This window comes from Diabrotica virgifera, chromosome 2, assembly GCF_917563875.1.
Source record: "Diabrotica virgifera virgifera chromosome 2, PGI_DIABVI_V3a".
Classification (NCBI taxonomy): domain Eukaryota; kingdom Metazoa; phylum Arthropoda; class Insecta; order Coleoptera; family Chrysomelidae; genus Diabrotica; species Diabrotica virgifera.
In genome coordinates this window covers 85990533-86002553 of record NC_065444.1, presented here as the reverse complement: position 1 = coordinate 86002553, position 12021 = coordinate 85990533, and the positions used below count along the sequence as shown (strand labels likewise).

The 12021-nt window shown below is 33.5% G+C and overlaps 1 protein-coding gene across 1 annotated transcript in view; it reads right to left on the bottom strand.

Moving 5' to 3' along the window:
* Positions 1 to 3899: 3899 nt before the first annotated feature.
* The window catches only part of LOC114329743 (ubiquitin conjugation factor E4 B), a 100450-nt gene continuing 92328 nt past the window's right edge, over positions 3900 to 12021 (bottom strand). The window contains exons 12-13 of the mRNA XM_028278938.2: positions 11182 to 11503; positions 3900 to 4336 (exon numbers count right to left, since the gene is read on the bottom strand). Coding sequence (XP_028134739.2) covers positions 4275 to 4336; positions 11182 to 11503 — 384 coding nt within the window. The 3' untranslated portion in view covers positions 3900 to 4274. The remainder of the gene's footprint in view (positions 4337 to 11181; positions 11504 to 12021) is intronic.

Here is a 12021-nt window from a genome sequence, read left to right as displayed (position 1 = left end):
ATAAGTTGCTAGCCGTTGCTAAGGGCAACTGACGTTTTATTTCATTAGTAGTTCCAAAATGACACAAAATCTAGGCATCGGATAAAAAAGTTTATTTGAAGAAAGTGTATTTTTTTGTTCTTCTTAATGGCGGTACAGGCTCGTTTTTTTTTAAATATTGTATTTAATTACAGAGTAATTTCCACATATTAATATATTTTTCAAATTGGGCTCTGTACCGCCATTCTTTATTATATTACGAATACGTGTGCCAAATATCTGGAAAAAATATTCAAAATTGCAGCCGCAATCTTGGAACGCGTTTTAGCTACCTGTTGATCGCTACTGTTTCACCTTAATGCAGCTTTTTCAAAGCTCGAGAAAATATCCTTAATTTCTAATGTTGATTGTGCCACTGCGTCTACGTCATCGGCAAAGGCGAGTATGATTTTTGTTTCCCGGGCAGTTCCCCGAGGTCCCACACCTTGTTTTTTCAAGTTTACTCATGTAGGAACTGATCCAATGTTGTTTTTTGGTTGGGATATTTGATCATAGAATCGTCATGGTTATGTATTTATGTAAGTAATAGTAAGAGAGCGAAGTATGCTAAATGTGCAGTCACTCGAGTGCTTTGGGGACCTATTGGGTTGTAAAAAGTAGGTCCTAAAACCAAAAAAAGTTAAGTAAAGTTTTCCAATTTAGTGGGGACTTTCCATTTTTAATGTAATTTTCCATTTCCAACAATCGTTTTTTCTGATTATAGCGCCATCTATCCATAATTTGAAAAAATGTTTCTAATAAAAGTAGCTTATTTTTACGTAAAAAATTCAAACTGGAATAAAAATTTGGGGCTCCTATTTAAGATTTTAAATTACCCCCCACCCCACCTCCGTGCGGGGTCCATGTTTGGTATCATTCGATAGATTTTTGAAAAATATTGAAGACGTATTTTTTAGTTTTTCCATCTAACGTTCATTTCGCGAATTATTCGCTTTTTTTGTGAAACTTTTTAACTCGCCCATTTCCTTACGCCCCGGTCAAATCGTTTTGAAATATGTCCTTAACACTGTTTTTACATGTCCTTAACTTACCTTATCTTAATCTGACAATTTCGAGTATTTTTAAGAATAGATTTTTTTTCGCCCCCCCCCCCTTAACGAACTCCCCTGTGTTAAGAGCTAATATATGGTAGAGGTACATCTGCAGGGCACCAGGTTTCTCCCCATATGATAATCTGACGCGCTCAAGTAACTGCAAAAATCCCCGCTTGGGCTCCCCTACCATAAAGGAACTATGGCAAAATTGAGCGGATGGTGGAAGCGATCCATGTAATTTCTTTTGGAAAAACGTCGATTCTGCTCATGTTTTACTCTTTTCAAGGTGATTTTAGAATAGATCGCTACATATTCGGTACCGTTGGAAAGGGTTCCACATATTTTACCCCTTTTAAACCGGCACCTGCCACGTGGGGTACTACCAGCACTCCATAACACATTGTCATCAAATATTTCGTATTTCAAGTTTAGCAACAGTGCTGCGCATTATAATAGCTTTCTATGATATTAAACAGCATAGATATATTTGCGTTTGAAGTGGTTATATAGTGCCATTATGAACTTATGCCTATAAAGCAGTGGCGGCTCGTACCACTTTAAGAAGGTAGTGCCAGAATTCGGACAGCCGCCAAAATTTTTAGTGACGGGTTCACGATATTGTCAAAAAAGTTATAAAACAAAAATAAAATAAAATAGGCGCTGATACTTTTACCTTATGTATCTTATGTATATTTATCTGAGGTGCCAAGAAATTGTTCAAAATTTATCAAAACAGTTCCGTAAATTCATTAACCATAAAAAACTCTCAACTTACAACCATTGTTTACTGCTAATATTACTTAGCTTGTATTGCGATTTAGTCTATTTACAAAATTATAAAAATAATACTATTTCATTATTTACACACATGCACAAAGTTGTGTTAATACCACTTTTAAAGTTTACGATACATCCTTCTTGTTTTTTTTGGTTGCAAAGTTTTCAATGACTTTATTATTAAAACTATCAATACCATTATTACAAAATGCTTTTCTGCAGATAACATACCTAAGTAGGTCTTCTTTTATTATATTTTTAACTAAATTCGTTTTAACATCGAAAAACAGCGTTCTGCTTCAGATATTGATATAGGAATGGTAATTAAATTGCTTAAAAGTTTATTAGTTTCTTCCAATGTGCTTCTTAAACCTTCCTCATTTAATAAAACTCATAGCGGAATAGCCCCAGAGGTAGTACTTAATTCGTCTCACTAATACAGTACTTCTAATTCAGTTTTAAACCGAGTTTTGTTTAAAAATTAAAATTGTCTCCATGTTTCATTAAAAAATGATTCGGGGAACCGACGCTTGTAAGCAGAAAACTTCTCCGACATAAATAAATTATATGTCAGGAGACGGTAGACTTTTGAAAGATCTGGAACTTTAAATATTATGAACATTTAAGTCGTTGTCTAATTCGGCGCTAAAATTGACCAGTTCCTTAAATATGTCTCTATTTTGTGAATTTTTTTTCGTCGTGACCTCTTTAAGCTAACTCGAAAGATCCATAAAACTTTATAAAATTTGTAAAGAAAAACCACCAAAAGAGTTTTTTAAGATACTAATCTGATTCATTGTCAATTAATAAATTAAACTTAAGAAATAAACAAAATATTATTTATACTACACCCACGATCATGATGCACTAAAAGTTTAATAATAATGTTATAAATACAAAAACTTTTTTTTTATAAATACAGGCTAAACAAAAACAGAAAATAGACATAACAAAAGCGACAAGCCAGGTACACTAAATAGTCCAATATAGCTCTTTCTCTGTCACTTATATACGATGCTCGTAAAATCTTTCTCTTTTCAGCCGTGCCAGTACCAATTTTGGCTCAAGATTCTCCAGCCGAATAATCTCCGCTGTAAGTGGCAACGATTGTACTACACGCACAGTTGCCAGATTTTATATAATTTATGAAGATAAAAAGAAATACACACAAAAAATTAACAGGCATTAAAAGATTTTAAAAATAAAAAATATGCTTCTGCATAGTTAGGAAGGTAGTGCCATGGCACTACCTCACTGCCATACCTTATAGCCACTGCTATAAAGTCGACTTGGGGTCCAAATTTTTTTTTGTTTTTCATAAACAGGTCAAATTTACATTTTTTTATTGCAATAACTGATTTAAATTATTAATGTAGACTGAATATTCAATAAATCTGATTTTTTAGATATTTTAATTCACTTCATTTATTTTGGTTTGGTACTTAGTAATTTGTTTATAATAACTTTTTAATTTTATTTTTTAACTTTTATAATATTAGTAGCTAATAAAACATGTGTTCTTTATATTTTTGTGTTACTGAGCATATTATTCTGTTTATAAACAAGTAGATCACAGAACATTTTTAAGGGTGCTATGAGCAGGAGCACCCCACGTGGCAGTTGACATCTTGCAAAGCCACGTGGCAGGTGCCGGTACATGTTTAACGCACATGGACCGATTATGCGTCAAAACCATCGAATATGCGCAAATACTAAACAGTTAGCGTCGATTATACATCAAAAAGCATCAAAAACGATGGATTGGCCGTCATAAAGCGTCTAATGTTTCAGAATGCTTCAAATATATCGAACATTGGAAGGCACAACGATACCTCGTACCAGCAATCCGATATATTGTTCGAGAGTGTCCTATAAAGGGGTCAAAAATGGTGAGAATACACCTTTTGGTTTGTATGACATTTTTTTCATAAAAAATAACAGAGTGGCTCGATTATCCGTCCAGTCCTGTCGTAGACACTTTACAAAATCTGAAATGGTTAAATTTTGGACTACTTCTAATTATTTGTAAATAAAAAGAGATTCGACAAGTTTATGTCGTCCAAAATATTTATTGGTGAAAATTGAGACAATAGCGGGTATCTACACAAATTAATTTGAAGGCTAAACAAAATCAAATAACTAAAAGTTGACATTGCACATAAACAAAAAAAATCAATAGTCAATAGCTGCATTTTGTAGTTTTTACTATATCAACAATAGTGAAATAAATGCTCGATGTATCTCCAAATTTCACGGGTTGAAACAACCAGCAAAAATCAAAATAAACATAAATAAATTTTTAAGTCATTAATCGTAGAAAAAGTACAAAATGAAATATATTACACATGTATCACAATTAAATATAGGATTTAAACAAACCTTAATACACTTTCATACAGTCCTTTAAAATATACCTAACTAAAACTAGTTTGATTTCGACGTTTTCTCTGACTTCCATATTCGTATTCTTTCTTTCAAATCGTTGGCTGAAACAAACATGATATAAATAATATGATTAAATAATATAAATAATATGATTAAATAATATAATTATTATGATTAAATAAATTCGAGGGTTGAGAACCATAGGGTTCCAAGCGACATTTTGTACAAAATCGGTTTTTGCAAAGGATTCTATTTAATAAAGAATTCTGCATCGAATGGTATTTGAAATACGTTGAATTGTTTCTAGATGGCGGTGTAATCAACAATGAAATATTGTTTCAAGTACGTGAAATATTGTTTCAAGTACGTGAAATATTGTTTCAAGTACGTGAAATATTTTCAGGTTCGGTCCATAAGGTTCCAAGAGACATTTTACGTCAGAAATAAAGTAAAAAGTTTGTTGATTCGTGATGTATTCAATAAAAAAAAAGATGAATTCAATTAGGTATATCAGTGGTTCCCAACCTTTTATGTCTGGCGACCCACCTTCTGATGTTTCTTTATATTCGCGACCCATCCAACACCAATGATTGAACACATATGTACTTTATCCAGCTACTGTAAGAGCCACGCCACGACCCACCTGAAATCCGCCAGCGACCCACTAGTGGGTCGCGACCCACCGGTTGGGAAACGCTGAGGTATATGTTTCCACAATAATGTGTAAGTATTTTTTTATTATTTTCATTTCAAAGTTTTTTTAAGCTTAATTTAGGAAAAATATTTTTTTCTTTTTTTATTTTTAATTTAAGAATAAATATTCGCTTTATTTTGAAATTTAATGCTTAATTTCACCAATTGCGCTTACAACATATCGCAAAATTTAAAATTTCCTGTGAACTGTTTATCTTATAATTCCTTAATGTTCCAAGTACAAGACTTATAGTGCATTAAGGTTCCAAGTACGCTGCAGACGTCGTAAAAATGTTATAAAATCACACATTCGAATCGTACTTATGACATTATCTAACTTGAAGTGTTGTCACAATTTACCACACTGTAGTATAAAATAATAACAAAAGATTTTGAACTGTATCAGTTATACACCGATCCAGATATTGTGAAATTCGTTAAAGTGCAGAGACTTAGATGGGCTGGACACATTGCTAGGATGTCAGATCGCGAATACACTAAGAGATTAACATTTTCAAAACCAGAGGACACAAGAAGTAGAGGACGACCACGAAGAAGATGGATTGATCATGTGGAAGAAGACCTAAAGATTCTAGGGGTCAGAAGATGGAGGGAAGATGCCGGGAATCGACAGGAGTGGCGACTTCTTTGTGAGCAGGCCAAGATCCACAACGGATTGTCGAGCCACTCATGATGATGATGAGTATAAAATAATTTTAACATTTACAGTCTTTCAAATATCAAAGTTATGGTAGTTTAAAATTAGTGTTTCCTAAAAAAATTTGTGAAATGGCGCTTGGAATATTGTTCTTAGCCCTTGTATTATCTAAAATTTACAAAATGAAAGAATACACTATTAGGCCTGGATCCCGCGTATGAAAAAAAAGTTGATTAATAGCAAGCTGAAAATTTGGTAATAGCTTAAGGGTGTCTAGTCGGACAAACTTTGATATATGGGAACACTGGAACAGGGGAAGTTTTAATTGTGGAACAGGTTAAAAATTTGGAGCGATCAGACCACGAAAACGGCACATGTATTTTGTCCGACAGAACAGCTTTAAACTCTTCGAACAGAGATTAAACTCTCTGCAAAAATCAGACTGCTATTTATCACCAAATGGGCGTTTTAATGAGTGAAACATGTAGAATATATCAAATGACAGGAATTATGACAGGTGATAAATAACAGTCTGATTTTTTGCATTAGAGTTTAATCTCTGTTCGGAGAGTTTAAGTCTATTCTGTCGGACAAAATAAATGTGCCGTTTTCGTGGTGTGACCGTTCCAAATTTTTAAACTGTTCCACAATTAAAACTGCCCCTGTTCCAGTGTTCCCATATATCAAAGTTTATCCGACTAGACACCCTTAAGCTATTAACAAATTTACAGCTTGCTATTAATCAACTTTTTTTTCATACGCGGTATCCAGACCTATATGTATTTACAAAAATAGCTCATTCATTCGTAAAAAAACCTGAACTTGACATTTAGATGGCGCTTCATCTATATCTTCTTCTTCAAGTGCCACCTCCGCGACGGCCGTCGGCAATCATCATAGCTATTCAGACTTTAGATACGGCTGCTCTGAAAAGTTCATTTGGTGAATATCCGTACCATTATCTCAGGTTGCGCAGCCATTAGGCCTGGATCCCGCGTACCAAAAAAAGTTGATTAATAGCAAGCTGAAAATTTGTTAATAGCTTAACGGTATCTAGTGGGACACACATTGATGTATGGGAACACTGGAACAGAGGAAGTTTTAATTGTGGAACAGGTTAAAAATTTGGAACGTCAGACTACGAAACCGTCCCATGTATTTTGTCGTACAGAATGCATTTGTTAACCTTTCATTAAACTGTGATGCAAAAATCAGACTGCTATTTATCACCAACATAATTCCTGTCATTTTTTTATGGCGTATACTTGGGTGTCAATTAGCCAGTCACAACTTATTTGTTTTCTATTCATTCACAAAGAAGGCAATGAGGTCCTTAGAGTTCTATACGCTCTGAGCTTCGCTGGTGGCGCTCCTAGCGGATTACTGGAATTATCTTTCACCGGTAATTTTTAAAATTATTATTTAATTGTTATCGCTTAACATTTACAACGCAAAAAATTAATTAAATTGTAATCGATTTTTTTAAGATTTGGCTAATCATTTTGACGTTCTATTGATAAAATATGAATTTATTACTTCGGATACTTTCACAATTATCGTGTAGATGGCGCTAAGATTTTTAGATTAAATTATAATTACATATTACGGAACATTAAAAAAACTTAAATTCAGTATTTAAAACGTAAGTATATTTAAGGTAAAAATATATACCACAGCTTTGACCAACTAATATTTTTTATAATTAATGTTTTTAATTTTAATTTTACATTAATCACTTTGACATTTATGTCAAATTTCCGGTAAACGTTTACAGACTTGCCACTACTGGCGCTCGAGAATTTGTAGATATCCCCTCTACGTACGAGCTCACAGCGGATAGCAAACTCTTCCACAGCTCTCTACTCAGTTCAAAAGCTGGCTGGCCGCTATGGACTATCCAAGTTGCTCACCACATTTTTCCATTATACATCTTTTTCTTCTTCTTTTTTCATATGTACATAATATATCAAATTATCACGATTAATAAATTTAGAGTTTAATTTTAGTTTCACAGATAAATTTCATTAAACAATCATATATATTCTTGCTGTTCAGAGACAATAGATAGGATATATTGAAAGGAGGAAAAACATTACATTTTATTAAATCTTCGATTAAATTATAGGTGTATGGAATGTATTTTGTGCACTCAAAGAAAGTGTGATTCAAATCATCCACCTCCTGACATTCAGTACAAAGATTTGAATCAAAAACTTTAATTCTTGCTAGATGAAGAGCGAAACATGCATGTCCAAACTTCATTCTGATTAATGTTGTTATATATCTTCGAGGTACTACATAATTTTTAAACCAATACATATTTGGAACAGAAGGTTGAATCAGTGATTTTTAACTGATTGACTCCACTGATTTTTAACTCGATGCTTAATAGTGTTAACTAAATCAGATATGCAAAACTTACGATTATTTGAAGTACCATACTCAATAGCTTTTTTAGCCAAACTATCAACATATTCATTATGCGTTAGTCCTATATGAGCCTTAACCCATAAAAAGTTCACTCTTCTTTTATTTTTATGAATTTCAAAAAGGATTTTCTTAATTAGTACTATATAAATATTTGAATTGTTATTGGGAAAATCTATAGTCTGAATAGCAAGAAGAACAGAGAGTGAATTGGAAATAATTGTTGCAGATATATCTGCATCTATATATCTGCTGATTTTTAAAATATTGCAGGGCCTCATAAATTGCTATGGCTTCAGCAGTGAAGATAGAAAAATCATGGCCTAACTTAAACATATTTTCTGTTTTAGTAGCAGGTATGTAAAATAACATTTGACTATTCCTGTCATTTGACATGTTCCACGTGCCGGACTTATTAAAATAAACATTTGGTGATAAATACAAGTCTGATTTTTGCATGAGAGTTTACCGAAAGGGTAACAAATCAATTGGAAGTTCTGTCCGACAACATACATGGAACGTTTTCGTAATATGACGTACCAAATTTTTAACCTGTTCCATAATTAAAACTTCCCCTGCTCCAGTGTTCCCATACATCAAAGTTTGTCCGACTAGATACCGTTAAGCTATTAACAAATTTTTAGCTTGCTATTAATCAACTTTTCTTTATTACGCGGGATCCAGGCCTACATGATATTCTACGTCTCCTTATGCTTCTTTTTCCTTGAATCTTTCCCTTCATAACGAGTTAGAGCAAGTTGTATTTCTCTCCACGTGTAATTGTCCGAGATATTCCAATTTTCTGGTTTTGATTGTATTTAAGACTTACGGTTCTTTATTCATCTTTCTCAAAACATCTTTGTTTTTGACCCATGATATTTTCAGGTCCAAACTTCCAATCCATAAAACAAAGTCTGACAGTTTGTTTACATATTGAGAACTGTCAAAGCGTATGTATTTGACTCGCCATTGGTTATTGAGTGTGTGCCACCTTTATCGCGAATGCTATATCGCGATTCTATTGGTTAAAAATCTGTATCTTAATGAAAATCTGTATCATAATGAAGTTCATTATGATATTCTTGTTCTCATGATCATTTTCCAGTGCGGCACAGTTTTTCGATTTCTCTCTAATGCATTAAGTTTGATGAGACGGAAAAAGCGGTAGCTCCGTGATTAAACACAAAAATAATGCAGCATTACAATGGTTATATACATAAGATGTCTATTCCTAACCTACGTTTGATTCATTGATATTTAGAATGCGCGTTTTTTCTAGCCAATCAAATACAGTAGAACCCCGCAAATCCGAACTAATTGGGGGGACAGCCTGTTCGGATTCCGAAAAGTTCGGATTATCCGAAAGTTAGCCTAAGAAGCTAACGAAGATGATTTTTAAAAGATTTGGACTGCCACCGATCCCTTTATGAAACCCTATCCGCACGTTTATGCCTCCAATATTCTAAAGCTGAAAAATATGTAGATCACTGAAATATTAAATCGCTAACGCCAGTAGTTTTGTTTCGTCAGGGGACATGGAAATTCGGCCATGTAAATGATTCATTTAATTTGTAATCTGGATATTGATTACACTACGTTTCTCATGTTTCTTATCTTTTTCAATGTTTTCGTTCATAGTATACCATGGAAAATGTGTATTATGCACATTCCTTTATTGATTGTGTTTAGTCTAACTCGACGCTTTTATTCACCTATTAGTGTTCCAGTGTTTAGTACTGTAGCTAGCATCTTACGTAATTATTTTCTCACATAATAAACATGTTTTTAAATTTTTATTTTGAATTTTTAAATTTTTTTTTTCACTTTCCGTTGGTTCGGATTTGCCGAAAGTTCGGATTTGCGGGGTTCGGATTTGCGGGGTTCTACTGTACACGTATTACGAACATTTGACGAAAACTTCGTCCATTTTGGCCATTTTTTAGAAGTGTCAAAGAGTCAAGTGACGGTTATTATTCAGGTCAGTATTTTGTGTACCTGTCATTTTGAAATTTCGAATTCGACTTCCCTTGTGTTTCACAACGTTTTTGTGCATTATTTTGTGTTTTGGTTTAGAATTTAGTTCGTTAAAAGTTAGTTTTGTATTTTGGTTTAGAATTTAATTCGTTAGAAGTTAGTTTATACTCCAGGTCTTTATGCAAGAAAAATATCCATAGTAAGGAGACGTAACTCATGGCTGAAGAACCTTAGGAAATGGTTTGGATGTAATAACAATGAATTATTTAGAGCCGCGGTTTCAGAAATAAAGATCGCTCTGATGATTATCAACTTTTGAAGCGGAGACAGCACCTAGAGAAGAAGATAAAAACACATTTTATGGATAGTTTTGTGTCATTTTTTAATGTTTCCATATTTATAAATTTAATTAACAATATTGTTTACTTTTTAATTTTATTCCCCTTTATAAAAAATACCTACATGTTAACATATTGTGTAAAAATCAAATCTACTAAATTACTAATTAGTTTAATTCCACAAGCTTTTCACCTATGGCTAAGTACGATTCTGGCATCTGTCAGATTCGTCAATAATTACATGAAATAAGTCTCGACACACCCAATACAGTATATGACGTCATAATTAATGACGCACTGAAAAATGATCATGAGAACAAGAATACAGGTAGCATACGCAAAGGCAGTTAAAGGCAGCTAAACTAATGTGATTCTGTATCTTCTTAACTGTATATTTTTAGATTAATAAACATTAATCGCAGAATTATGTACTTTTTGAATGCATTTTTACGAAGTTTTTATTATTTCAAGTATATTTTTACTGTTTATTCACTCACAAATTTTATACATTTATTGTTATCAAATCTTTAGTAAACTTTTATCTTACATTAATACATACTTGAAAAAGAAGAATCTGCTTTACAGCAATAAAATTGAGAAACTACAAAACGTTCTACATCGTTTTCAATATACGCGTTCTTTTTCTTTTTCATGCCCATCAAAATCAGGTCGTAGATGGCTCACTTGTCCCTGAGTTATGAATAGGAATAGATCCGGTCTGATCCTTGTACCCACGTATTACGACTCTACGATAGTATCACTAGTCTACGACATCATAATTGATATATTATAGTATGAGAATCGAAAAAGAAATTTTTGGTAGTGTGATAATGTTCTAACCAATGAAACATCTTACCTGGTATTAACATCTCCTCCGTCAACACCTGTCTATTGAAAGGATCCGTATTACTATTCAGTAGATGTCGCATTATAACAGACCGGTCCATGATCTGTCCACTAGGAAGCAGTACTGGGTCCGACATAAGCGTGTCCATCAAAGGATCCTTAAACTCGTCAGGGGCGTCCGCTAACCAGTCATCGGTTTTTTGATTGTTTTCAAGAATGTGGAAAGCTTTCACAGCTAACGCTCGGAATTGTTCGATTTGTGTAGCTGTTTTTATAGAGATACGTTCTAAACGGGCTGCTGCGTCTTCGAACAATTCTTTTCTAAACGATCTCTGGAAGAATAAAAATAACACAAGGTAATGAAATCTGTGTAGAAAACAAGTATAGTGTAAGTAAGAAATATACTAGAAAGCTTTAAGGGTGGGTTTCCCCACCTTTAGATTTGAATAAGAACATTCGGATCGAACAAAAATTCCTTAAATATGATACTAATGGCTGCACGGGGGCCGGAAATAATCCCCGGACAAATAATCCCGGACAAAATTTCCCACAAATTCCCTGGACAAAAAATTGCCGGACAAAAAAATCTCCGGACAAATAATAATCCCCGGACAAATAATCCCCACAAATTTTTTTGGACAAAATATCCCCACACAAAATCCCCAATAAATATTTGCTGCCGAATAGCTTTCTAAAAGTTTTCCCGAAATTTTACTAAATTTGGAATTCCAGGTCCATGCTGAAAACTTCAAATTTTACATGACAAAAGAGTGTAAGTTTTTTCCAAAATCGTGGAAGATATGGGGAATGAGCTAAAGCCCCGTTCTCATGACAGGCGCTTAACACGCGT